General features: G+C 33.7%; 2 protein-coding genes across 2 annotated transcripts in view; one reads left to right on the top strand and one right to left on the bottom strand.

The window, feature by feature from the left end:
- The window catches only part of LOC113176020 (eukaryotic translation initiation factor 1A, X-chromosomal-like), a 118,890-nt gene extending 98,940 nt beyond the window's left edge, over positions 1-19,950 (bottom strand). Inside the window, exons 1-2 of the mRNA XM_026380412.2 lie at positions 19,605-19,950; positions 18,018-18,065 (exon numbers count right to left, since the gene is read on the bottom strand). The gene's annotated coding sequence lies outside the window, so the exon portion shown is untranslated. The remainder of the gene's footprint in view (positions 1-18,017; positions 18,066-19,604) is intronic.
- The window catches only part of LOC113176014 (eukaryotic translation initiation factor 2 subunit 3, X-linked-like), a 94,801-nt gene that overhangs the window by 46,820 nt on the left and 20,369 nt on the right, over positions 1-27,612 (top strand). The window contains 5 exon segments of the mRNA XM_077794245.1: positions 19,862-19,972; positions 20,599-20,662; positions 21,660-21,787; positions 21,877-21,998; positions 26,972-27,066. Of these exon segments, the coding sequence (XP_077650371.1) occupies positions 19,862-19,972; positions 20,599-20,662; positions 21,660-21,787; positions 21,877-21,998; positions 26,972-27,066 (520 nt within the window).

Here is a 27,612-nt window from a genome sequence, read left to right as displayed (position 1 = left end):
TCTATTTATTCATTGATCTATTTGAATTGGTGCTGCTATACCTTGTTCTTGTTTTCCTAATCTTTTTTCTTTCCTAAAACCAAGTTTAGCCATAATAGTGGGTGCAGTTGGATTGATGTTATTTGTTAATGTCAAACCTAATTGATCTGGAAAATCTTGTCACCATAAATTTATAGGAAGATGATCAATACATATGGCTCTATAGTTCCTTCACATCCTTCAGGATCCTTCCAATCTAATACCATTGCACTTCTATGGGGATTAGTCGCCACTCCTAGGCCTCGAAGCATTTGAGTGGCTTTTTGTAATGGCCAGTGTTTTGGCCATTCTTGATGAGAGATTATGCTAAGTTCTGCACCTGTATCTAGACTGAATTAAATCCGAAGGAAACACCATGGAGGAACCCAGCCACACCATCAGGGTAGTAGTGCCCAGGACACATTATCCATCAGCTCTCTCATCAGACAAACCAGAGGGAGCACAGGGTTGGACATCTGCACCTCTGCCAGAACAGTACTAACTCCAGAGATGGGAGTTCAAATCATTCCCACAGGAGTAAAAGGACCTCTTCCCAAAGGAACAGTAGACTTATTGTTAGGATGCAGTTCTTCTACTCTAAAAGGACTTATGATAAATCCCTGGGGTAATTGATCCCGATTATAAAGCTGAAATAAAAATTATAGCTAGTTCTCCAAACGGTATATCAGTAATTTCACCAGGAGATAGAATAGCACAGTTATTAATAGTACCCAGCCTACATGATAAATTTTCCAGTAGTACTATAGAAAGAGGTTCCAGAGGATTCGGCATGGGGCGAGAATCTAAATTTAAAGACAGCATAGCCCAATCTACACCTGTGGAGCCAAATCCTCCATGGTGTTTCTGTGTTCCTCCAGTGTCCCGTATATTTGTGGTTGTGGAACCTGGAGCATTGGTCCCCCCTGTCCATTTTATGGCAATGGAGCCTAATGCCTTTCTCCACGATATTGTGGGTAAACACCTGGTCCTTGTCCATTTTTTGATAATGTAGCACCCTCTATGGTGGTTTGAGAATGGCATTCATTAGCCCAATGTCTCCCTCTACGGCATCATGGGCAAATACCCGGTTTTCTACTCCATTGATACCTAGCTTTGTTAAACCCTCCTCCTATGGGGCAATTCCTTTTAAAATGTCCTGTTTGTTCACAATTGTAGCATGTTTTTGGCATGGCATTTAAGGCTGTTGTACTGCAGCTGCCAAGACTTGCCCTTGTTCATTAATGTCTCTACATAATTTAATATATATGTTTAAATCTCCATGTTTCCATGGTCTAATGACTTCTATGCACCAATGATTTGCTTGCTCACAAGCCATTTGTTTTATTAATGGCATTGCTTGTTCTGTATTCCCAAAAACTCTGGTAGCTGTTTGAATAAGCCTATCTACAAATTCAGGGTAAGGTTCAGGATCATTATCTCCTTGTATTATCTTAGACAGTTGACCTTGTAAATCTCCAAGTCCTTGTAAAGTTTTCCATGCCCTAACTGCATCCGCAGCAATTTGTGTATATATAGCAGGATCATATTCAGTTTATTGCCATTAACCCTCATAATGTCCGTTTCCTAAGAACATATCTAGATTTCTTTGAGGGTAACCAGCTGTTGCATTTTGCCTAGCTGTCTCTGTGCAAAATTCCTCATGACAACCTTCCATAACAAATATTGTCCTCCATTTAGCACAGATTTACACATGCTAGCCCAGTCTGCTGGCGTCATGTCTAAGTTGGTAATGGATTCAACCATGCTTACAGTGAAGTGTGCTTGATGACCATAGGTTGTTACAGCCTCCTTTAACTACTTCACTGTTTTGAAATCTAAAGCATGGTGAATTCACTGCCCTCCTGCCTGCTCAGAGTACAGGGCCTGCTAATCTTTGAGGTCCTGTCTCAGGATCCCATCTATCAACTATGGGGGTTGAGGGCCACTCAGCTGTCTGCATAGGTGGAGTGTTGGTTGAATTACACCCTCTGGTGATAGAAGAGAGTTATTAGCAGCCTCCTGTTGTAGCTTCCCCCCTGATAGGTGTTTCTCCTCTAAGCTTTCTTCCTTTAAATTTTCTTCTTCTGACTAACTCGAGAGACCTTCTCTTTTGCTTGATCTAACATGTTTTCTACCATAGTCTGGACCTCTAACAACTTACTTAACACTCTTTCAGTTTGTTTTTTACTAATTTCTAATCTACTATAAAGATAACGCAACCCAACAAGATAACACAAAACAAAAATGAAATAGAATGAAACAAAAACAGAAAAAAAAAAATTGTTGTATCAATTTTCCTATTTTTGACACATGCATTTGTGGTCTATTTCTATCTTTTCCTCAGGGGTGAACAACTTCAAACCTTGAGTCAACCATTTTTTCCAGTTTTCCTGAGAAATTTCTAGGGATAGGCAACTCGAAACAAAAACAAAACAAATCAAAACAAGAACACATTGTTTTTAGAAATGGTCACCCATTCTCTCGCAGTTCCTCAGGGGCAAGCAATTTCGCTTACCTCCGAGCTTCAGGCGTTCCCCACACGGGCCACCATATGCCGCAGTCTGGCTGGGCACAAATCACAAGCCACTGAAGCAGGAACAAACCTTATTTCTGAACTCCACCAGCTCACTCCACACCCACTCCCTGGGAATTCTCCCACATGCCACGCGGTGCCTCCAGGAACCAACATCTGGAAATCCCTCTTCCAGAAATCCCTCCTCCCGCACTTCCCCAACCAATGGGAACTCTCTGGGAATCCACTCGAGAACTCCAAAGTAGCAGGCCAAGGTGGATAGTAAAGATCTAATATACAATCGAATCAATCCAGTATCATCTTAACGGCTTGCCTCTCAACCAATACTATTGGCAAAATGCCAGAGGCCATTCTGACTCGGCTGTGGCTCTCAGCAAAATAAGATGACCAATTGTGAGTAAAAACTTTTTTTTTTTGCATGTTGAGTGTGACTATAAATAAAACAATATTTAAAGCATTATTAATATGATAAAAAATGATCCCACCCCTCATTTTTTAAGGCAAGTTTTAAGAGTACAGTGTGCTCAATTACCCAAAAGTTTTCTTGTAGAATTATAAGGAATTTTATGATTGAAAATTATCTTTTATTGGTCACAACACTGTGCAAAAGTATGATATGTATATGTAGGGGCTTTTCTGTTTTTTTTTTTTTCAAAGAAATAGGCTTGCCCATGATGGCAAAACAAAGTGGTAAATAAGAAATGTAAGTAGATGGCTTATAAGAACTTTGGGCACTAGTCCAAATGAGCTTAGAATGAGTATCAATAGAAACATGAGAAAAGAAGTATGGATGAAAAGAAGAGAAATAAGTAACATGGATTTGTTAAAATGTATTAGACTGTAAGCCTTGTGTATTTACAGACTCCCATATATGGCCCAAAGGGTATACACTGAGAACAGTTGTTAACTATAGCAAGGGACTTTTCTGAAGAGATAGAAAACATCTTTATTAATGATTAAGCATTTTGATGAAAAAAATCAATGGAATTCTATAGTATCTGAAAACAAAGGACAAAGGGATCTCACAGTTTCATCTGCATAGCATTACCCTCCATCAAAGGTTTAGGAATTCTGGTGTGGCTGGGTATATGAGCAAGAAATAAAAAGATGTGCAATGCTGTAAGAGTGTTTAAAGGGTTTAAAAAAAGAGGTAGTAAGTTGGAATACAAATGAGGGCATAAAACAGCTATGAAAATATGAGGAACAAGTTTAGTCATATATTGAGAATCTGTAACAATGTTTAAAATAGTAGAAAATAGTTTTAGATCCAGGACAATTTTAATTTACTCAGCTCACTGTGGAGAGATTTGAGGTGGGGTAAAATAGTTTATTTATTATAATAAGAACAGATATTACTACTCTTTGTTTATCTCTATTTGTATACACCTTTAACCCGTTTATAAGAGGAATGGTAGAAATTAAGGAAGAAGAGAAAAATACAAAGAGAATTGTCTATCATGAGGCATGTGAAAAACAATTGTTCCTTAAAAAATTTGTTAATACAACTTGATAGTAGAGGAAGAACTGCAAATATTGAAGATATAAAGTTTTTCCAAGGTATAAAGTAAGGTATAAAACATAAATGATCATTTTGGTTAAGGGTAAAATTTTAGTATGACCCATCAGTAATTAATTGAGTATACATAACAATAAAAGGCAAAATAGCATAGCCTGAAAAAAGCTTCTTCTGAGCAAAGAAAATGATCAATAATGTGAAAAGACAGCCCACAGAATGAGAAAACACTTTTGCTACACACACATAAGATAAAAACATGAATTTACAAATGGCTGCTATAGTTAAGACGTGAGATTTAAAAGAAGAATAAATTTTATCATTTTGTGTACTTAGCAGTTTGTGTGAATAAATTTTAATAAGACAGACATTGTTTGGCCAATCAGGTATGGTAAAAAATATATATATTTAAAAATAATAAATACATAAATAAAATATTTTGTGGAAAACATATTGAAGTAAGAACCAAATCACTTTTTTTTCTTGCTGCAACACACTTTTAAATTTTTTTTAAAAAAGTTTAATATATATTATGTTAAGAGAATAATGGAGAGGATAGGGTTGTAAATCTGCAGTGGAGTGCTTGTGAAGCACTGGGTTCAACCCTCAGTACTACATAAAAATAAATAAAATAAAGGTTAAAAATGAGAGAATAATATAAGTAACACCCATTAATTTTTTTTCTGAACTTCAACAGTCATCAACATTTTCCAACCTTTAAATCCAATAATATGTTTTTTCCCCAGAATTTTTTTTTTCCCAGAATTTTTAAATAAACAAGCAGGTGTCATTTTTTTCTGTTATTGTCATTGCATCTTTAAAAAATTATTATTTTGTTAAAGCACAACTATATTATGTATACAACTCTCAATAGCTTAACAATAATTCCTGTCTTTTTTATTTGTATTTACTTTTTTTCTAATTTTTTTATAATTACTTCATTTTGTTTAGTTTATATATCTTTAATTCACTGTGGTTTCCACTTTGTTTGAAGTGCAATTTATTTGTTAAAAAATATTATTAATTTTTAAATTTTTTTCTATAACCTGAATTTGTATGGTTGCATTTTTTAAAAATTATTTCATGAAAAATGTTTGTGTCCTCCAAGTGAATTAGTGAGTAAATTATGCTCAAAGATGGTTTTAGCTGACTACAAATATATTACAGATTATACTCATTACTTCCTATATTGTTTCAGGAAGTAAAATGTGTGTGGCTTTGTCATTTCTAGTGTTGTTAAGATTGGTCAATGAGTAAATATGATTAGTTAAATTTTAAGTTCTAGTTTTTTTTCCTTTCATTTCTTTTGAGAGTTCATGATTGTTTTCAAAAAAAAATTGTCAAAAGGCAATTACACTCTCTTCTTCTTTAAGAAAAATAATAATTTCTTATTTTAAACTTTAAATATTTTATTATTTTCCTATAGTTTCTGAAAAACTATTATAAACTCTGTTGATTATGTGGGCTATGCACTTTTCAGAAAGTCAATGCTCTGAAATGAATTTTGTTTCTCCCTGCAAAATTTATATGTTGAATTTCTAACACCTAGTAGTATCATATAAAAGTTCAGTCATAAAATGAAAGCTTAATTTGATAGAATTAATTTTCCTCTAAGAAGAAGAATAGAGATTTTTTTAATTGTGTGGGGATCTAGTAACATAACCCAAAAAAGAACTCTTATTAGAACCTAATTTTGGCATATGAGAATATGGGAAAAATATGAGTTTTTTTAAGCTTCCCAGTTTATATATTTTTGTATAATTACCTACAATATGACAGATTAAAACCATTAAGTGGGATGCCACAGTAAGTATAAGAACAAGAAAGTGGCTTTGGAACTGAATAATGGTCAGAGACTAGAGTAATTTTCAGATGTATGTTAGGGAAATCTTAAAAATCAGAATTTTGGTAAAGTTACAGATATTAAAAATCATTCTGATGAGATCTTAAAAAGAAATAAGAAACATGTTATTAAAAACTGATAAAGGTTGTCGGTTACATAAAAAGGTAGTCTGAAGAAAAAGTTTACTGAACTGTATTGTTATATTTGTGTAACATAGAACTCTTGAATACTGAAATAGGAAAATTAGTGGAAGAAAACAAGTGGACTTTTTTTTTTACCTGACACAACATGGCTACATGAAGCCATTAAGCTGAGACATAATAAATTAAAAATTATATGCCACAGATACTTGGTACATAACATGGCATATTCATGATATCATGAGAAATCTCCCTGCTGTTTGGAACACTGTCAGCCTATAAATATTTCAAAGCAAAGCAAAGTGACTGCTCAGATTAACAGAGCATAGTACAGATTGGCTCTGTGGCAGTGACAAGAAAAGAAAAATAAAGTGTTTCATGCTCAATAAATGGGATGAATTCAAATTAAAAATCTTTTTCTCAGCAAAGAAAAAATCAAAAACAAGAGGAGAGCTACAGTTGGGGGAAAAATCTTACCACATGTATCTGCAATAAAGCATTAATCTCTAGGATATATAAAACACGGCTTGGCACAGAATCACAAGCCACCACACACCTTGTAGATTCAAACAGCAATCCTTTATTCCCGAACTCACACCGGCCTCTACAAACACATTCTGGTCCAATCTCCAATAATCCACCGCCCCCAATCCTACTCCAGGAGGCTTTTGTTCAAATCCCATTTGAATCTCAGGAGAACTCAATGGGAACAAGCAGCAGGAACACCCTAATCCCAGCAGCAATAATCTTCAACCTCCAACTTCCCTAAAACCCCTATTGTCTTAAACCAGAAACGCCTTAAACTCAAGGAGCGGGAAACTTCCTCAAACCTGATCAGCTCTAAACCCGGATCCGCCCTGGTCTTTGAGCAAGGTCACCTTACTAAAGCACACATGCAATGTCCCATCGAATGTCCTCTAAGCAGCATGGGGTATGCTGGCAAGGAAATTTTGATGCGTCATTCCTACTTGGCAATGGCCCTCAGCAAACACACACACACAAAAATAAGATTAAAAAAACCCAAATAACCCAACCAATAAATGGGCAAAGGATCTGAACAGAAACTTCACAAAAGAAGAAATGCAACTGATCAACAAATATATATATATATTTTCCAACTCTCTAGCAACTACAGAAATCCAAATCAAAACTACACTAAGATTTCATCTGACTCTTGCCAGAATGGCAATAATATAGGCAACAATAATATTGGAAAAGATGTGATGGAAAAGCTTATACATCGCTGGTGGTGGGACTGCAAATTGTTCAAACTCTATGTAAGTAGTATAAAGATTTTTCAGAAAACTTGGAATGGAACCACCATTAGACCCAGCTATCCTACTCCTTGGTTTATACACAAAGAACTTAAAATCAGCATACTGAAGTAATACAGCCACATCAATGTTTATAGCATCTCAATTAATAATAACTGAACTTTTGGAATCAACCTAGGTGTCCTTCAATAGATGAATAGATAAAGAAAATATTATATATATATATATATATATATATATATATTCCCCCCAATGGAATATTACTCAGCTTTACAGTATAATGAAATTATGCTGTTTGCTATAAATGGTTGAGATTGGAGAATATCATGCTAAGCCAAATAAGCTAATTCAAAAAACCAAAAGCCAAATGTTTTCTTTAACAAGCAGATGCTAATTCATAATAAGGTTGGGGGGGGGCACTAGGGAAGAATAGCATTACCATAGATTAGGTAGAGGGAAGTGAAGACAAGGGAGAGGAGGGGATGTGAGGATAGGAAAAATAGTAGAATGAAACAGACATTATTTCTGTATGTAAATATGTGACTGCATGATCAATATGATTATACAACACTCAGAAAAGTATAAAATTATATCTTGTTTCAAAGTGCATAAATGCATTCTACTGTCATGTTTAACTAATTAAAACAAAATTTAAAAATTAAGACAACACAAAACTTTTAAAATAAGCTGTTTTCTACAAAACTGACTGATTTAAATCTTTGCTTTAAGGTTATTCTGATTTATAGTTAATTGCTTTGCTTGTTAGTACCTGTAAAAATTTAGTTTAAATTTACTTATTTTCTAATTTCCCCTTGTGTACATCTTAGAAGTATCCTATTGACCAAAAATGCAGCCAGAAATCATTTTCTACTAAATAATTTTCAGGGAAAATTAATTTTAATATATAACTATCACTAGAATTCTGAAGTTCTGTTTCAGTGAAAAATCACAGTTCTGTAATTTGTGTTGTCACAGTTGCATCATAATTACTTAACGTGCAGTGCTATTTAGAGAACTGTCATACATTTTGTCATGGTCTCATCTACATCTACAATTCTCTGATGATAGGAATGGTTGAAGTATGCCTCAGTTATGGAGTATGCCTCAGCCATGATTCAAACAGTACAGAATATTAAAAACTCTTTTTGATTGGAAACATTGTGTACATTGAAATCTGGCCCACAAACTGTATTGCAGCTTTCAGCAGTGTGTTTCAAGGGCTCTTTTCTTATTGTTTTGTAGGTATAAATTATTTCTTAGGTTATTACAAATGAATCTGATTGCTAAATAATTGTTCATTGAGTGAAGTCTAAAAATTGTAGTGAAAGAATGAATTATTTTATTTTCTAGAACAGCATCTAAGATATTGCTAGTTGAATTGTTGCTGGAATTAGAAGTAACAGAGTAGAATTGGTACTTCTGTGATTTTTTTTTTTTGTTTCTTTATATTTTCTCTTTTATCTGGTATTGAAGCCTTTTTCTTTCACATGGCTTTATCTTTCCTTAAAGTATTGTTATAAATTCCTAATTTACTGTTTTAGGATCAGCTTACAAGAGTCTTGCTTTTAGGTTAGATACAAAGAAAATTAAACATACTTGGTGTAATTATAAAAAGAAAAAGAACTCAAATTCAAAGTATATTCAGAATGAATTTACATTTGTAAATCTAAGTATATGCAAGAGGTTAATATATGTAAATACATTACACTTTTTAAAATTAATGTTTCCTAATAAGTGCTGATTTTTTGGTATTCTCTGTATTCAGCCTTAAGTAAAACCACACAGAAAAAAATTATAAATCAAACACACACACACACACACACACACCACTTAACTTTCAGGAGTTTTGTCCAAATCGAGAAGTCTTTATTTAGCCAGCTGGCTGGTGACTGTTCCCCATAGGACCCATAACTGTTTCTGCAAGGAATAACCTCACGCCTCTACATTTTAAGATATTTAAAGGCAAAACCATATCCAGGTCAACATAGCTGCAAGCAACAGGTACAGAAGTTGAATTCAGCAGCTAGCGAGACAATGCAATGGGCATATTGGTATTTCCCATGGGGCTTTCCAGATTGGCATAGCAGCAATAAAGCAGAAGCGAAGGGGATCAAAATAATCCTACTTCAGTACGTGTTAGAGAATGGTTACTAATGCCTAGACAATTTCTGACAAGGTACATTTCTCAAGAAAAATTGACCCCAAAGAACAATTTTACATCGAATAAGAATTGCTGTTTTGTGTTCCATGTAACATTTGTTATGCTAGGTAACTATTAATGAGTACAGAGGTGGGGCTCCCCCTTGGGGAAAGCATTTCTTAAATGATATGGAGTCTCAGGTAAAATAGAGTCTATTTGGTCATTTCCCATACAGCCTGTCCCATAACATACTGAAAAGAAAAAAAAAAAAAACTGAAAACATTATCTATAAGATCAGTAATGAGATTAATGCCCCCTGTCATCACTAATTCAATACAGTACTGGAAACCTGATAGTAATCAGGTAAAAAAAAAAAAAAGAAAGAAAAGAAAAGCGATAAAAATAGAAAAAGGGGAAATAAAATTTTATCTATTTGTAGGTGATATAGTGCTTTAACTTGTAAACTCTTACTAGTCCACCAAAAGTCTGTTACTATTGATAAGTTCAACAAAGAAGTAAAATATGAAATCAATATAAAATATCAGTAAGCTTTCCTATACACCAAAAATGAACTCACTGACAAAGAAAAAACTTTACAAATTCACATTTTAGAATACCAGAAAAAAATAAAATACCATAAACCTTATCAAAGAGGTTAAAAACCTCTACAGTGAAAAATTATAAAACATTGAAGAAGGGCTGGGGATATGGCTCAAGTAGTAGCGTGCTCGCCTGGCATGCGTGTGGCGCGGGTTCGATCCCCAGCACCACATACAAAAGAAAGATGTTGTGTCCGCCAAAAAACTAAAAAACAAATATTAAATATTCTCTCTCTCTCTCTCTCTCTCTCTCAAAAAAAAAAAAAGTTAAAAAAAATTGAAGAAAAAAATTGAAGGAGACATTAGAAGATGGAAATGCCTCTTATGTTGACAGATTGGGAGAAGTAGTACACTCAAAATGACTATTTCACTGATACTGATCTACAGATCCATTGCTTCAAAATATTAGTAACATTCTTCACGTAACTAGAAAAATATTCTAATATTCATATGTAAGCACAAAAGACCTCAAATAGACAAAGCAATCTTGACCATAAAAATGATCTTAATTTAAAATATGCTGATTTTAAAATATACTATAGTGCCACTATAGTACAAACAGCATAATATTGGCATAAAAACAGAAAGACAGATATCATTTTGGACCTAGAAACAGTCTCACATATAAACAACCACTTGATTCTTTACAAGGAACCAGGCATATCTGATGTGAAAGACAATCTATTCAACAATTAATGCTAAAAAATCATATTGAAATATAGAATTTGAAATTAGACATAAATAAAACTCAGAAACTACCAGAGAGGAATATGTAAGAAATATTTCTAGGTATTAGTGTAAGCTGTTCCTGAATGTGTCTCCGCTATTTCATGAAGTAGCAGCAATAATCAACAAATGAGATTACCTCAAATTTAAAAGCTTCTTCATAGCCAAGAAATCAATGAACAGAATGAAGACAAAACTGAAAGAATGTGAAAAAAATCTTTGCTAGCTATTCATGTCACAGAGGGTTAATATCAAGAGTATTTTTAAAAAAATAAAAAATTAAACCCTCCACTATTTATTTATTTGGTTTCTTTTCTTTTTTAGTGTAAAGTGTTTTTTTTTTTGAGTTTTTTATATATATTCTGGATATTAATCTCTTATCAAAAAAATGTAGCTATGGAATTAGACCAGAAACTATGAAACTCCTAGAAGATAATGTAGAGTCAACAGATAGTTTTTAGGCACAATGTCTTTTTCAATAGAATCTCTAAAGCTCAGGAAATATGCCAAGAGATAATAAATAGGACAGCATCAAAAGCTTCTGCACAGTAAAGGAAACCATTAAGTATGTGAAGAGAGAACCCATACAATGTAAGAATATCTTTGCTACCTACTTTTCTGACAGAGATTAATATCTATACTATTAAAGAACTCAAAAACTTTACACCAAAAAAAGTTAAATAATCATTAAATGGGCAAAGGAACTAGACAGATACTTCTTAAAAAATACAAATGGCCAACAAATATATTTTTAAAATATTCTACATCATTAATAGTTAGATAAAAATAATAACTACACTGAAAATTTATCTCACATTAGGCAGAAGGGCAGATATTCAGAATATAAAAAATAATAGATCCTGGAAATAATAAATGTTGATAGGACTGTAAATTAGTTCAAGCACTATGAAAATCAGTTTAGAGGCTTCTCAAAGGACTCAGGCATGGAACCACCATATGACCTAACTATACCACTTCTTGGTGTACACCATGAAGAATTAAGTTCATCTTACTAAAGTGAAACATGCATACCCAAGTTCATAGCAGCACAAATGACAACAGCCAAACTATGAAATCTACCTAGATGTCCATAAATTCTTAAATTGACAAAGAAAATGTGGTATATATCAACAATAGTGTTTTATTCAGCATAAAGAAAAATGAAATTATATTATTTTTTAGGAAAATGGATGAAATTAGAGAACATCATATTAAGAGAATTAAGTCAAACTCACAAGGTTAAGAGTTGAATGTTTTTCTTCATATGTGAAAGGTAGAGAGGAAAAAGAAGGAAAATTGGTTGTTCTAAAAATTAAAGGAAAATCTGTAGAGAAAAAGAATAAAGGCTTTTTGTGGGGAGGGGCATAGATAAGGTTGGGAGTAGGGGAGAAGTTCTGAGGAGTGATAATGGCAAAATTATGTTATTACAGTGTATGCATGTACAAATATGTAATAACAAATCTCATCAATATGTACAATTATAATGCACCAATATAAAATGTGGAAAAATGCAAACATCAAAGCTCAAAAAAGATAAAGAAGGTAGTAAAAGGGGGTAGGGGTTGTGGCTCAGTGGTAGAGCACTTGCTTAGCATAAAGGAGGCACTGGGTTCAATCCTCAGCACCACATAAATGTAAAATAAAATGTGTGTCCACCTAAAACTAAAAAATAAATATTAAAAAAGAAGATAGTAAAGACTCAAGGGGAGATCAGAGGGTGGATTTGGGTGAAAAATACCCAGGAGGACATCCTACCACAAATCTCTAGTGTAGTAACATTACGCCTTTCCCTGATTCTTTCAACCACAGCTACCTCTTTCACATTCCCATGCTCCTCCAGTTTCATATAAGTCAAATCACCGTGCCAATATTCCTCCCTATTTTGGACACTGACAATTTAAATTTGTTTTTTAATCAAACTTTTATTCTCCATTAATTTTTACAACTTTTAACAAAGTGACACAACAATTTTTCATTGTAAACAGCCACTAATTTTATCATAACCTGATTTAAATATGAAGAGCATGCTAATTGATGGTATAAGTAAAAGAATGCTACAAGAGTAATAAGATGCAAGAATCCTATGACAGCAATATGTGTATTCCATGACTCAGATTGGCTTTTTTTTCCCAAATTGATTCTTGCTTCTTTTTTCCATTTTTTATTTGTTTTAATTAGTTACACATGACAGTATAATGATCTTGACATATCATACATTTGAATCAGATGGGATATAATTTCTCATTTTTCTGAGTGTACAGGTTGCAGAATCACATTGGTCATGAAGTCATGTATATACCCACAGCAATAATGTCTATTTTATTCTGCTGTCCTTTATATTATGCAATATATTATGTGAAAGAAACCATTCTGAAAAGGAAGTTTACATGACATTTTGATTACATGACATCTGAAAAGGTAAAGAATGATACATATAAAGAAACATTAGTAGTTTCCAGTAATGGAGGGCAAGAGAGTAGCAAATAAGTGCAGAAGATTTAAGAACAAGGTAATTTATTCTGTGTATTAAAATGGCCTCTACATGTCATTACAAATTTTTTTCAATATCTTCAGAATATGCAGAATCAAGCATGAACTCTTAGATTTTGGTAGTTTTGGCTTGTCTGTGTATGTTTATGAGTTCTCATAAATGTGCCTCTGAAACACAAGGTTTAGATAGTGGAAATGTTTGTATGGGTAGTCTTAGGAAATATATGAGATCAGTGCTTAAAGCTTACTTTTATATGACTCTAAAAATTCTACCAAAACAATGTTTTTATAAAGGAAATGTCATGTACTTTTGGGCAGAGACTTTAAGCAAAGTTGATAAGTTAACTGGAATTTTAGCATCTATAGAAGCAACATTTCCATTCTGACTGGCTGATAGCTTGATTTTTCAGACTTGACAGTCTTTTTCTTACCTGATTTAAGCAGGTATACCTGATTTTCCTTTCAGGGGCTCTAGCTATTACTAAAGCTTTGCTTTAGATGGACAATGTATTTCAAATTATTTTCTGGATACCACCCTTACCTCAGTGACTAGAAATGATGATGTTGAAAATCTGAGAGCATTTTTTAAAATCATGCTTGGTGGCAGTGCATTCATTACTCAGCCATAAATAAGAATGACTACATGACATTTTCTAGTAAATGGACAGGTCTGGAAATTGTCATGCAAATAAGCCAATCTGAAAAAAACCAAATATATAATGCTCTCTCTGATACATGGTAGCTAACCTACAACAAGGGACAGCAGGAAAAAAGAAGAGTTCATTGGATTAAACAAATAGAAATGAAGGGAAGGGAGGGAGCATAGGTAAAGGAAAGAGTGAAATGAATCTATGTTCATATATGAATACTTCACAGTGATACAGAAGAGTGGAGTCCTAATTAGAATAAAATATAGTCCATCAATTCATCACTGTTATGTATAACTAAAAAGAACCAATTAAAAATAAAGATAATGCAAGTCAATACAGGATACAGATGAAAAGTTTAATATAGAGATACAGATACAGAAAAGAAATCAGATTTTGGGTATGAAGGCATAATAAATCAAATTAAAAAAATCTGTTGATTGGGGCTGGGATTGTGGCTCCATGGTAGAGTGAACACCTAACACGGGCAGGACCTGGGTTCGATCCTCAGCACCACATAAAAACAAAGGCATGTGCTGTGTCCATTTACACCTAAAAACATAAATATATTTTTTAAAAAATCTGTTGAAAATTTCTTCAATAGAGTAGACTGTGCAGAAGACAGACTCTACATGTTGGATCACAAATTTGTTGTACTTATCAAAGAAAATAAATAATCATAATCAGAGTCCAGAAGAAATAAAAGAAACATCAAAGATAAAATGTAAGAATCATTGGAATCAAAGAAGATTGTGGTATGCAGGTAAGGGCCTACATTATCTATTCAGAGAAATAACAATAGATATTTTCCCACATTTTGAGAATAAGATGGATATCAAGATGTAGGAGGCACTCAGAACCCCACATTGACAAAACCACAAAAGAATTGCCCTATGAAACATAATTGCCTTTTAAAAAAGATAGAATTTTAAATACCTCAAGAGAAAAATATCAGTCCCATTTCAAAGTGCATCAAGTAATATTATATTTTATTTATGAGCACTAACTTTTAAAATGCAGGAGGGTATGTAATATTGAACATGACTTTCAGACAAAATTTTTATTCCCATCAATGCTATCTTTCAGAATTAAATAAAAAACAAAATCTTTCCAAAATGAGCAGAAACAAAATGAATTCATGAACAACAAGCTGACACACTCAAAAATGCTTTTAAAATGTAACAATAAAAGAAAAAAGATAAAAAACTCTAGAACTCATGAGTAAATAGATATCATTAGAAGGAAGTTAAGCAAATGAGAAATAGGACTGAATCAATTATTAAAACAAATAAAAGTATCAAGAATTAATAGACTGTAATCTATAAGACTAAATGTTAATAATCTCTATATTGAAATTATAACATATAAATTGGGAGAAAGAAATAAAAACAATGCTCAGCAATGTGCCTCTGAAACACAAGGTTTAGATAGTGGAAATGTTTGTATGGGTAGTCTTAGGAAATATATGAGATCAGTGCTTAAAGCTTACTTTTATATGACTCTAAAAATTCTACCAAAACGTACACTCATGCAATGTTAATGACATTACAAGTTACTACAATGACTACAGAAAGCAGCATGGAGATTTCTCAAAACTAGGAATGGAACTAATGCCGCAGTCTGACTGGGCACAATTCAGGAGCCACTTGTCAAAAGAAACCAACTTTATTTTTAAAACTACAAACGCCAAACAAAACAGCTCCTCAGGAAAAACCCTCAGAGCCCAACTGCCACCACCGGCTTCCACAAGCCTCTCCCACACACCAACCACCACCTCCCACAATCCTCCTGCTCTTGAGGCCGATTGGCTAGGTCGCGTGGGCGGAGCCAAAGAAGTCCCCCAATGAGCAGTTCCGTAGTCTGAAGGGCAGGGAAACAGCCCAGTGAACATGACTGCAGAGGAGCCAATCAGCTAGACGTTGCTGGGGCCACTGTGAGCCAATCATCAGCCGGCAGCTGGAAGTTTGCTGGCAGCTGGAAGTTTGCTGGGGCCCCTTTGGCTGTGGCTCTCAACAAACTACTTTAAGACCCAGCTATATCACCCCTTGGTACTATCCAATAGAACTAAAATCAGCATGCTACAGCAATTTGCCACTTCAACATTCACAGAAACACAATTAACAATAATTAAATCATAAAGTCAGTCCAAATGTCTGTCAAAGATGAATGAATGAAGAAAATATATACAAACAATGGAGTATATCTCAGCCATAAAAAAGAATGAAATTATGGCATATTCCAGTAAATAAACAGAAATAGAGAACATCATGCTAAAATTTTTTTAAAAGCCAGACTCAGAAAATCAAGGGTCAAATGTTTTATTTAAAATGTGAAAGCCAGAGCAAATTAAAGAAAAGATGACAATGGAGTTGTGTCAGGGGGTCAACTATCCTAAATACATGGGGGAAAGTCAGGAGTAAAAAAAACAGGAGAATAAGAAAAATGGAAAAGGCTTAAAAGGGGATGGAAGTATGAAATAAATTTAACAAAACCCTATTTTATGCATATCTAAATTTACCATGAGAATTTCACATTCATATGTGTGAAAAGTAGAAGGTAGGAATTAAAAGTAAATTAGGAAAAAATTATTAATTGATGAAAGAGAATGGTGTAGAAAAGAAAGGATGGGAAGGGAGCACAAAGAATATTGAAATAAAATTTCTTTCATGTATGATTTTGTAAAACTAAACCCAATTACTATGTATAACTATAATGCTCTCATAAAAAAAGATCAGGGTTGAAGATCTAAACATTTGGGATATATTAGACTAGTCAGCTACAGAGATTACCACAAATTAAGCATAAAAGAAATCAGATTTTTGACATGTGATGATTAAGGAGCATTCTAAAACCCAGAAAAACACTATTAATAACTACACATCAACTATTAGTAAATGAATAAGCCAATGTTTCAATCAAACTGCTTGTTTTTACTTTAAAATGATGTAGACTATTTTAAACAAAATAATAACATTCAAATAAAGTAATCTGTGTACTCTGTGAAATTAAACGCAATACTATACTACAAATTAACAAAGAAATCAAGTTCAGGTGTGTGAGGATGTACCGTATACATACAGGCACACACTGTGGTGGTATCTTAGAATTGAGGGGAGTTGAAGTACTGCAAGGTTTTAAACATACTATTTATATGGTGAAAAGGGGATTTTAAAAGATTTGAGTAATTTCTGTTCCAAGAACTACACTTTTAGGTCTTCAGAGTGGTTAAAGATGAATGATCTAAGGTTTGTGGCAATTTACTGGCTTCAAAACTATGTTCCTAACAGTGATCTTTCCAGAGACATTTATTGATACAGGATATAAAAGAAACTTAGGATTCTAACCAGTTTTGGCTGACTCAAGCATTTTTTAATCTTCACTCATATTCTAACCATAACCACATATTTATGACTAGAAAATAAATAAGTTAAAATCAAAAAATAAAAACAAACAAAAACTATTTTCAACAACTTCCAGAAGGAGTTTCACACAAGAACATCTTGGTTGAGGCCTGATTCAAATAATACCTGAATTTCAGAAAGTTCACTAACAGAGTGACAACAGTAACAAACAGCACTGACTTCATGACTGTGAGAAACAAAAGCTCACCTGCCCAAGCACAACTGAACAGTATAAAATGTGACTTTACTGACTGTGTTCCAAGGCTCGGTCATTTGTGTTTAGGAATTCTCAGAGTGTGCACAACCAGTTTTATTTCTTAGAGAACAAGATCCTTTCCCTGATTCTTCATTAGCTGAGATGTAGGGAGTGCATAAACTTCTGAATGTAACCTAGGTTTTATTATATACTATTGGGTTATTTAAAGAAATATACTTTTAATCCCCCCCCCCCTTTATTCTCCTCTGGTGGGAAATTTCCCCTGGATTATATTTAAAGTCCCCTTACTATATTTTGGAAATGGTTGATCTGACTTTCTATTTCTCACATGAGAGCGTTAGGCATATGTAAGGGTGGCCTTAGGTCTGAGCCTAAGCAACTCCATTTTAAAAACTCCAGTTTGAAACCTTCAGTCTAACTAGGCACACTTAATAGAGCCCTCTTGTATGGCCCTCAGACACAAACAAGTCACTTACCCCCACTCTGAGAAGCTCAGATTGAAGTCTCTGGTAGGCTGTCCTTACCTAAAAAGAGGATAAGGCCAAAAGATTAGGGTGGGGACCACCAGACCAGACGATTTAACCCCAGGATAAATAATGTCACTGAGAAATCTGGTGGGAGCTGATAAGGATTGAAAGGGGATCAAAAGCCCCAAATTTTCATATAAATAATGAGCAAATGAACAGATATTTAGCCAGCCAATACTGAGGCACACAAGCTGGAGAGCCTGATGAGGACCTGGACTCACATCCCATCACTTGTCATCCATTGCTGATCCTCTCCATCATCCTCACCTTTCTCAAACTCTATACATCTTGATACTGGTAAGAGCCCTGACTTTTCCCTAGGATTGCCTCCTCAGCTAGCTATCAGCTCCATACCAGGAGAAGCCTGCCTTGGTTCCTGACCTTATCACCTTGGTCTGAATGAGTGTGCATCTGCTGGACTTAAAGCCTAAGACTTGAGACTTTTGATCTGACATTTGAACTTGGCTCAGAGGGAATGTCTGTTATTAGCCTGTCATGATTGTATTTGCAGTGCTTAGAATTAATTAATCTAGAATTATTTGCTGTAAATTAATTAACCTAGAATTTTTTTTCTGTGAATTATGCCTATTGCAGGGCCTATCATTAAGGATTTTTGTTTTCTTGACTAAGACCTATAAAGTAAAATTGAGTGACTTGAGTGAATAAAGCACTGAAAAGGGCAGAGATGAGGACATTCCTTATTTCTCCTCCTTCACTGCATAGGTTTCACCTTCTGCCCATTGTGATATCACACCAAGGCGTTGAGTAAGGCAATATAGCAGTTACAAATACCAGTAAGTTCGACAAATTAATCTGTAAAATTCAATCCAACTGTAAAATGAAAATCTACTTAAGTGAATTTTAAGTATTAAAAAAAAATTAATACGTGCGTAGGTTAGTCCCAGATTTGTCATTTGCTTTTTACAACTCAATAGAAAATGTGCAGAATACCAATATCCTTTAAAAAAAAAAAACAAAAAAAAAACAAAAAACCCTGCAAGTATATAACCATATTCTTCAACCATAATTTCGCCTCTTTAAACTTAATGTGGGAAGATTACTTTCAAAATCACGCACAAATAAGAAAATACAGATTTACTGGCTTATATTAACTTTAAGAGGTCATTTCTTAAGTGTTTTTTTACAAAAATCTTCTAACTAACTTCTGTCCATTGAAGGCATTGTGTAGTAGCTCCATGGATCATTGAGGCCGCAGTCCTCCGCTTTTAGGCTCCCTGAAAATAAACTAGGAACTTAATCCTGTCGCTAACATCCCCAAAAGCCCGCCTTCCCCAACTCAGGCCAGGGATTAAGGGGCACTTGAGCGTGGCTAGCTCAGCACATAGCGTCCCCACGCCTGTCTTGCGTTATTAAACTATACAAACTGCTCAAATAGACAAATATATCTGTAGCACTCCTCTCCATTCTCACACCCTGGCAAAGATTTCCAGATTCTGGGAGATTCTTTCCACCCACTCAATAGGAAAGAAACAGCTTTTTCCCTTGCCACTGCGCATGTCCCGTTGCATTACTCACCTCACAAGGGGCCTTTTATGGGACTGCCCTTAGTGTTGCCTTAACAAATATCTAAAAAGTCTTGTAGTCTGTACAACTAGATCCTGAATCTTTGCATCGTAAAAAAAAAAAAAAAAAGGACATCCTTGTAGGTTATCTGTAAATACAAGCTGGACAAAGAGTGGGTAGCGAGGCCACGGTTGAACTTGTCTTGCGTTTGTCCAAGCCTAGGCCTTTCCCACATCTACTTCCCCGCCCCACTAAAGGGGCCTGCGTAGTCTCAGGCGGCAACAGAGCAATTTCCTTCTTCTCGGGGCGATCTGACGGGTGGCGAGGTTGGAGTGACTCTGGGGCAGCCGCACCTTTCTCGGCAGGATCTCGCCACGTTGGTGAGGGATTTCCCACCCCCTCGGGATTTCCCACCCCCCCCCCTTGGGAATTCACAGTGGGCTGGGAAATGAAGAAGGAGTTGGGGCGAGGCACTGTCTGCTGTTGGAAACATGGGTTAGGAGGGAGCGGTGTAACCATGCACCATAGTCCCTGATGGCGCCGCCTGGTGCACCTTATGTAGTCCTGGGAGTCTGGTTTAGGATATGGTTCATGACACTTCGAAATTCGGAGTGATTCATGACACTTATTGAGAATTCTGAGCTCCGAAGGTCCGGGAAGGAATCGTGTGTTAAACGTATTAAGCTTTTCAACTTTAATAAAGATATATAAAGGAGTTTTTTTTTTTTCAGTATTACTAAAGTTTGCGATCTATAGTGACAGTTTGCATTGTCCGTTTCGAAAACAGGAAGAACTTTACCTCTCCATTCCTAAGTTCTTTCGCTGAAATAAAGACTGTTTTTACATGAAAGGCTGTTTTTGTTTTGTTTTGTTTTGTTGTTGTTGTTGTTGTTGTTGTTGTTTGACAGTATGGATTGCAGTAGTGCTGTAGAAACCAAACCTGAAGTTTAAAAAAAAGTCCTGATTTGATTTCTGGACATTGGTTTAACATGATGTTTTATTGTAGGACGTTACCAAATTGACTCCACTTTCACATGAAGTTATCAGCAGACAACCCACGATCAATATAGGTAAGAACAATTTATTACGTAGATTCTACACTTCTGAAAGTCCTGAGTTGAGTGCTTTCTGGTAGGAAAATTTAGTATGATTAAATTATTTTTGTAGAATGATTCAGATATTTAATGAGTACATTTGAGCCTTTATATACGAAGTACCTTTGTCTTGGGAAATGTAAAGAATGCCCTCCCTCCATTCTTGTCTTGCACAGTTGGATTCTGAGATGTATCTCAGTGTAAGAATGCTTGACTAGCGAGCTGAGGCCCTGAATTCAGTCTTCATGGCCTAATCCGTAGTGGAACAAGAAAAACAAACACGTAGCTATTGTGGAACAACACGGGTACAAGAAAAAGCAGTGTGCCATACACAAACATAGGAACTGTTTAAGAAGTGAGAATGTTTGCTCACAGTATTATTAAAATAATGTTTGGGGAAAAATAACAGGACGGCTTGATGAATAAATAGGCTTTTAAATTCAGTAGTGCTTTTCCTAATGATATCCTGGGTGCTTTATAAGAAAAGTAAAATTGAGTGAAAACCAGGATAAGACTCAATTATTAGAAAGTGATAAGTGAAAACATACTACTCTTAGCAGCATTGTTTGTTATTAAACAGATTATTTTCAGTTTCCCAGAATTTGAGGGGTTTTTTTTGTTTCGTTTTGTTTTTTAATCTAGGACCATCATAGTTATTACTACATTTTGGAAATACTGTAATGTTTCTTAGTGTATAAAATTTTACATACATTTCATTGAGTATTTTAAAAAAAGGCAATCTTTTCTTACATAAATTAAAATGTATAGGTAAACAATGGATATGTTTTTTAAATAAGTTATTCAGATTAAGTTTTTCAGTCATGTTTGAAACACGATTGATTAAGAAAAGAGAATATGTGGAAGGGAAGAGTGAAATCACTGTTAACTACAGATTTATGTTATGTTGTAACCTTTGATTATCCTATTGAAATTTTGGTGTAATAGGTGCCTAAATATTTTTTGTTTTACATAGGAACAATTGGTCATGTTGCTCATGGGAAATCTATAGTTGTAAAAGCTATTTCTGGTGTTCACACTGTGAGGTTCAAAAATGAACTGGAAAGGAATATTACCATCAAGCTTGGATATGCTAATGCCAAGGTGTATATTATTCTGTGGAAAGAGAAACATTTTACTTTAGTTGTAATTATACAGTTGACCAATTTTACTGTTTTCTTTGAAACTTTCAGATTTATGAACTTGACCACTCAAGTTGTCTTTGGCTAGAATGTTATAGATCTTGTGGAAGTAGTACACCTGATGAGTTTCCTACAGATATTCCAGGGACCAAGGGAAACTTCAGACTAGTCAGGTGATGATTTTTATGCTCAAGAGCTTTTCATTTCCTGTACTTGTTGAAATAGTGGAGCTTAACTCCTATTGAAAATTAAACTTATGCTGATGCAGCTGACAAAATGAGATGAGAAATCTTGAACAACATTATTTTTGGCCAAGAAATAGAGTATACATTAGTTATTAATTAAAAAATTTTTTTCTAATGTGCAAAGTTAATTATTTAAATCCAAATAAACTAAAAAAAATGCAAATTCTCTGAAGTATTATCACATAACAAGAAATAATTCATTAGATTTGATGGTGTCTTTTTCCAGGTTTCTTTTGTTTTAGATGTTGTTTTTTTTTGTTTTTGTTTTTTCTCCTGTAGAACAGTAAACACATACTCTTAATAAGTTCTGTTTTTTCTTCTTAACTCTTGTTCCCTTTTTCTTCCCTCCTTTCCTCTTATTTTCTTTCTTTCTTGGGTGGGGGCAGCTTTCACATACTAGGCAAGTGCTCTAACATTGAACTCTGTCTCCAGTCTTACTTCTTTTTAGCATATTGACTTGTTTTTCTATGCCTTTGGGGATTGTAATTGCATTTATACCCTATCCTCATTCTTCATAAGAGAACACTGATGTCTATATGTGATATGTAAGCATAAGTCTCACCTTAGGAAAGTATAGATCATGATTATACAAACACAGTTTTTAAACACAAGTTCTGAGTGCACAGTGTACTTAGTTTGTTTAGTTTTAAATTTCTGTGTTGCCCTTTGTTATGTTCAAAATTCATTTAGGTTTTCAAGGTGCTGGAGATCTTTGCCAAATTGTTTTTGGATTACTCTTCTCATTCTATTAACAGTTTTATTGTTTTAAAATAGCAGCTTACTGTACTTCAGTTCATCACAGTTTTTCCCCGTGGAAGCATTCCAAAAACATCTTAAGCTTTTTTTAGAAAAGTTCCAAAAATTGAACCAAAATTGCTCAAATCTACACATTTTTAATGTTGCTTTATATATTTTTTATTAAAAGTATATTCACCTAAAATTACATATCTTTGAACATATAATACTTTCATTTTCTAAGAAGGACTCTGTTTTATAGTTTTAAAATTGAAATAGTTAAAATTTATGTGAAGTTAAAGAGTTAATGGAAAGTTTTTATCCCATTGATATCAGAGTCCTGATATTGGCATAATGTATGTATGTTTAGACATACATTATTTTACTACCACGTTTATACTTAAAAATTACCACTGCTTTCAGATATAGAACTATTGTACCACCAAGAGGTCTCTTTGTTACTCATTTATAGACATACAATTCTCCCTTGCTATACCTACTCCTTTACTAATGTGTTACTTAGCTATGCATTTGTTGTTTCAGAAATATTACATATATTGTATAGTTGTTACCTTTTGGTATTGCCTTTCTATTCATTTCATTCTATAAAATGTCCTGGACACCTACCCTGGTTGCTGTCATTTTTCACTATTTTATTCTTGTTAAATAGTAGTCTGCCACAGAGATATAGCTGAACTATTGTAGATTTTTTTTAGTTGTTTCCAGATTTGTGCTATTAAAAGACTGCTAAGAACAATTGGGTATAAGTTTTTCGGAGATGTAAATTTTCATTTTGTGCGACATATACTTACATATGTAATGTAATGAGTTGTATGATTAGTATATGTTTAGTGTTTTGAAAACATATCTCATACTTTTCTGGAATATCTGTACCATTTACATTGCTACCCAGTAAGGGATTGAGGTTACTTTTAATTATTGATACCTCAGTGTCATCTTAATTTGCATTTTCGTAATCATCAGTGATATTGAACTAGATGAAAATACAGAATATCAGAATTTGTTGTGCACAGCAAAACCTTCTTAGGAGGAAATTAAAAAGCTTACTTAAACAATAAAACCTAAAATTTATAATCTGATCTTCCAGTTCGAAAGAACAAGTTTATAAAAAGAAAAACAAATTAACACAAAGCAAGCAGAAAGAATACAATAATATTAGCCTATTAAGACTCAGTATTTGATTCTGAAAAATATTTCAGCTAAGTTAAAAAAGTGCACCAAAATATATTGACAATCATAATCTGGAGTTTATTAGTTAATATTAATGTAACCATATTCTTATATAATTGTATTATATTTAGTTTGTAATAAGATTCCTGTTTTGTGATAATGTACAAATTGTAAACATTGGAAAATGTTAATAGAACTAAAAGGTGTTTTGTTTCAAAATTGATAGAGTTTAAGCAAATAACAATTGGAAAACAAGTTAGAGTTGTGAAGATTGAAACATTAGCTAACATCTAAAGGAAAACAGGGACTACTGAAAAAATTCTACACAATTAATTATTATAGGTGAATGGATTCATTCTTTATCAACCTAAAGTTTAGTAGAAGAACACATTTACTAACCTTTTGAGAAGCCACTATCACTTTGATAAGAAGTCTAGACCAGTATGCTCCCCGCCACCCAAAAAGATACTGCTGCTCAAGTAACCATATATATCAACACCAAAATTTATAGATATTAGCCTGTAAAATTTGGTACTATAAAAAGAAGTACATGATATGATCAAGTAGGGTTTTTTTTCCAGGTATGCAAGATTGATTGTCTGAAAATCATTCATTGTTAATGTAGCATTACAGTAGACTAAAGAAACATCTTCCTAAGTCTGGTGGCACATGCCAGTAATCCCAGCAACTTAAAAGGTAAGTTGAAGGCCAGCCTCAGTAACTTTGCAAGGCCCTTGTCTCAGAATAAAAAGGGGCTTGGGCTGCAGTTTAATGAAAAGTGTCCCTGGGTTCAATCCTGAGTATCAAAAAAGAAGGAAAGAAAGAAATACCTTTCTTATAAATTGCATAATAAAATGTTTATGCAGAAATTCTTGTAAAACATGCTGATAATGGGGAATAAGGAGGAGTTTCTTCTACTTGATAACCTCTACAGCAAAACTTCAGGACTTCAAATGTTGAAATACTGAATGTTGTTTCTAAAGGAAATACAAGAATATCTGCCCTATTTGTGTTATGCACAGTGCTCTATGTTTTGTATAAGGCAAGCAAAGGAAATGTAGAGCATGCTGATTGAAAAAACTTTTCCAGATGATGATTATATAGAAAATTATAAAGTGTTTGCTGCAAAAAATTTATTTTTGAAAGTGTGAAATATAAGAGCAATAAAAATTTGCCTTTATGTGTGTTTATTAGCAACAAATACATGTTCTGAAAAATTTAAAAATGACTTCTTTTAAAATCTCAAAAAACGTGAAAACGTGGAGATGTGGAACACAGAAAACTTGAACTATAAAAATTACCACCAAAAGATAGACATTAAAGCTCTTAAAAACAGAGAATTCTTAACCAAATTTTCTTGAGAAGCTATCATCATCTTGACTAACATGGGAAAAATAAAAAGAAATAATCATCCAGCATCATTGTGCAAATGGTCTAAAAATTATATAATATATTTTAAAATTGATAAAAATTAAACAGACATAAATTAAACAGACTGTATTCGTGACTTGAGTAACAAAAAAATGGAGGTTGTTGATGGTATTCAAATTTATGTAGAAGCATTTGTATGATTCCTGTCAGAATTTTATTAATTTTTTTCTTAAGAATATTGTGAAGTTTATTTTGAAAGTGAAGCAAACTAGAATAGCTAAAATAATTAGGAATTAATTAGAATAAAATATGAAGAATTGGTCTTTCTGATGTAAAAAATGTAACTGTAGTGCTCAAGATTGTACTGAAGGTAAGGATTGGTGGAACAGAATTTAGAATGTAAAAGAGACCACACAGGTGTTTGACTGATCTTTGAAAGAGGTACAAAAATACTTCAGTAGATGATTAAAAATTATTGTTTATAACCAGAAAAGAGCCTACTTTTAAACTTTACATTTTAATGCGCTCTGTCTCTCTCTCTCTCTCTCTCTCTCTCTCTCTCTCTCTCTCTCTCTGTATTCTTTGAATATACTCAATATTTTTGTTCAGATTTTTTTAGTGTGAATGATCTTAAATGTCTAAGGGTTTTACATCTCTTCAGACCAACTGCAGATCAAAAACTTCCAGGGGAAAAAAGTTAGGGAATATGTACAGACTTTCTTCTCATCTATATATCCTAAAATGTACAGTATAACAACTATTTAAATAACATTTACATTTTTCTAGGTATTGCAAGTAGTCTAGAGATTATTAGTATATGTAAGGAATGTATATGTAAATATTCTTCTCCATTTTATATTAGGGACTTCAGCATCCTCAGCATCCTCTAATTTTTATATTTTACAGGTGATGGATCTGGGTCCTGGACCAGTCTCCAAGTTTACTAAAAAGCAATGGCTTAATTTCAAAATATACATTTTTTGAGTACTTTCTCAAATGGGTTAGATATAACTAAACGTTTCAAGGGAAACTATGGTGGATAGTCTTAGGGCGCGGTGAAAAGTTTCTAGAGTACACATCACAAATGAAGATGATTGGATATATTTTATCAAAAATAAAAATTGCATTTTATAGAGCTCAAAAGACAAGCTACCACTTTCATAATAATTGTAAATCACATGTCTAGTGAGGAAGTAAAAGATACATGGAACTGTTAGAAACATTTCAATTGGAAAATGACAGGAAACCTGGTGAACTTACATAGATGGCAAATAAAATAGTTTTTATAATTCATTAGGTTTAAATGTTCAAAAAATGTTAACTACGTCTGTGTTGTATATTCTGTCATCTTTGTTTTGAATTTGAGAGTGTACCTAAGCATATCAGAACCTAGTTTTTAAAAAAAGTTATGTGTGCACATAGTTGTATCTGCTTTGCAGTGATCTTCAGTTTAATTTCAACTGTAATTTCAAAATTGTGTAAATACCAGGTTTTTTTAGCCACTTTGTAGCAATATTCATTACTTTTAAAACAAAGTAAATCTAAAAAGTCTGACTTCTGTCTTTCAATTGTCTAAAAGATGGTTATTATGTCTCAATTGTTAGGCATGTTTCCTTTGTTGACTGTCCTGGTCATGATATTTTGATGGCTACTATGCTCAATGGTGCAGCAGTAATGGATGCAGCTCTTCTGTTGACAGGTAAATATATCAGGATTAATCTGGAGAAAAAAAAAGTGTGGTCAGCCTGAGATGGAATAATTAAAGGAAAACTGAGGACTTGGGGAACTTAAAGTGACATAAATAGAGATTTTTATAGCTAATTTTCCAAAATCATGACCATGTCCCTTAATTATCTTAAAATAAGAAGCATGGTATGTAAAAGGAAAAAAAAAATATTGAAATCAGTGGTGCATTTTTTTTTTTTTATCTACAAGTAGACATGAGGTTGTACATTTTTTTATGTAGACTTTTTTTTTTTAAAGTATGTGTTGGCTTATTTGTCTCAGTGTGTTGTGTACTTTATCTTGAATAATGGTTTATTTAGATTCCAGTCTCATTCATGTGAAATGCTAACAAGAGCTGTCAAGATAGATTTTCAAGGCTTAGGATGTGCTTTCTTTGTGAATGTTGTGGAGGGCTATGTGGAATTTAGCCACATGCAAAGTTAGAATGCACTATACTGCCCCACACAAGGTTGCTTTCACTCTTGAATTACCTGAAAATTGAGGGGATTCTTAAAACCAC

This window comes from Urocitellus parryii, chromosome Y (assembly GCF_045843805.1).
Source record: "Urocitellus parryii isolate mUroPar1 chromosome Y, mUroPar1.hap1, whole genome shotgun sequence".
In the NCBI taxonomy this organism is placed as follows: Eukaryota; Metazoa; Chordata; class Mammalia; order Rodentia; family Sciuridae; genus Urocitellus; species Urocitellus parryii.
The sequence above is the reverse complement of the archived record's forward strand: the minus strand, read 5'-3'. Positions and strand labels throughout refer to the sequence as shown.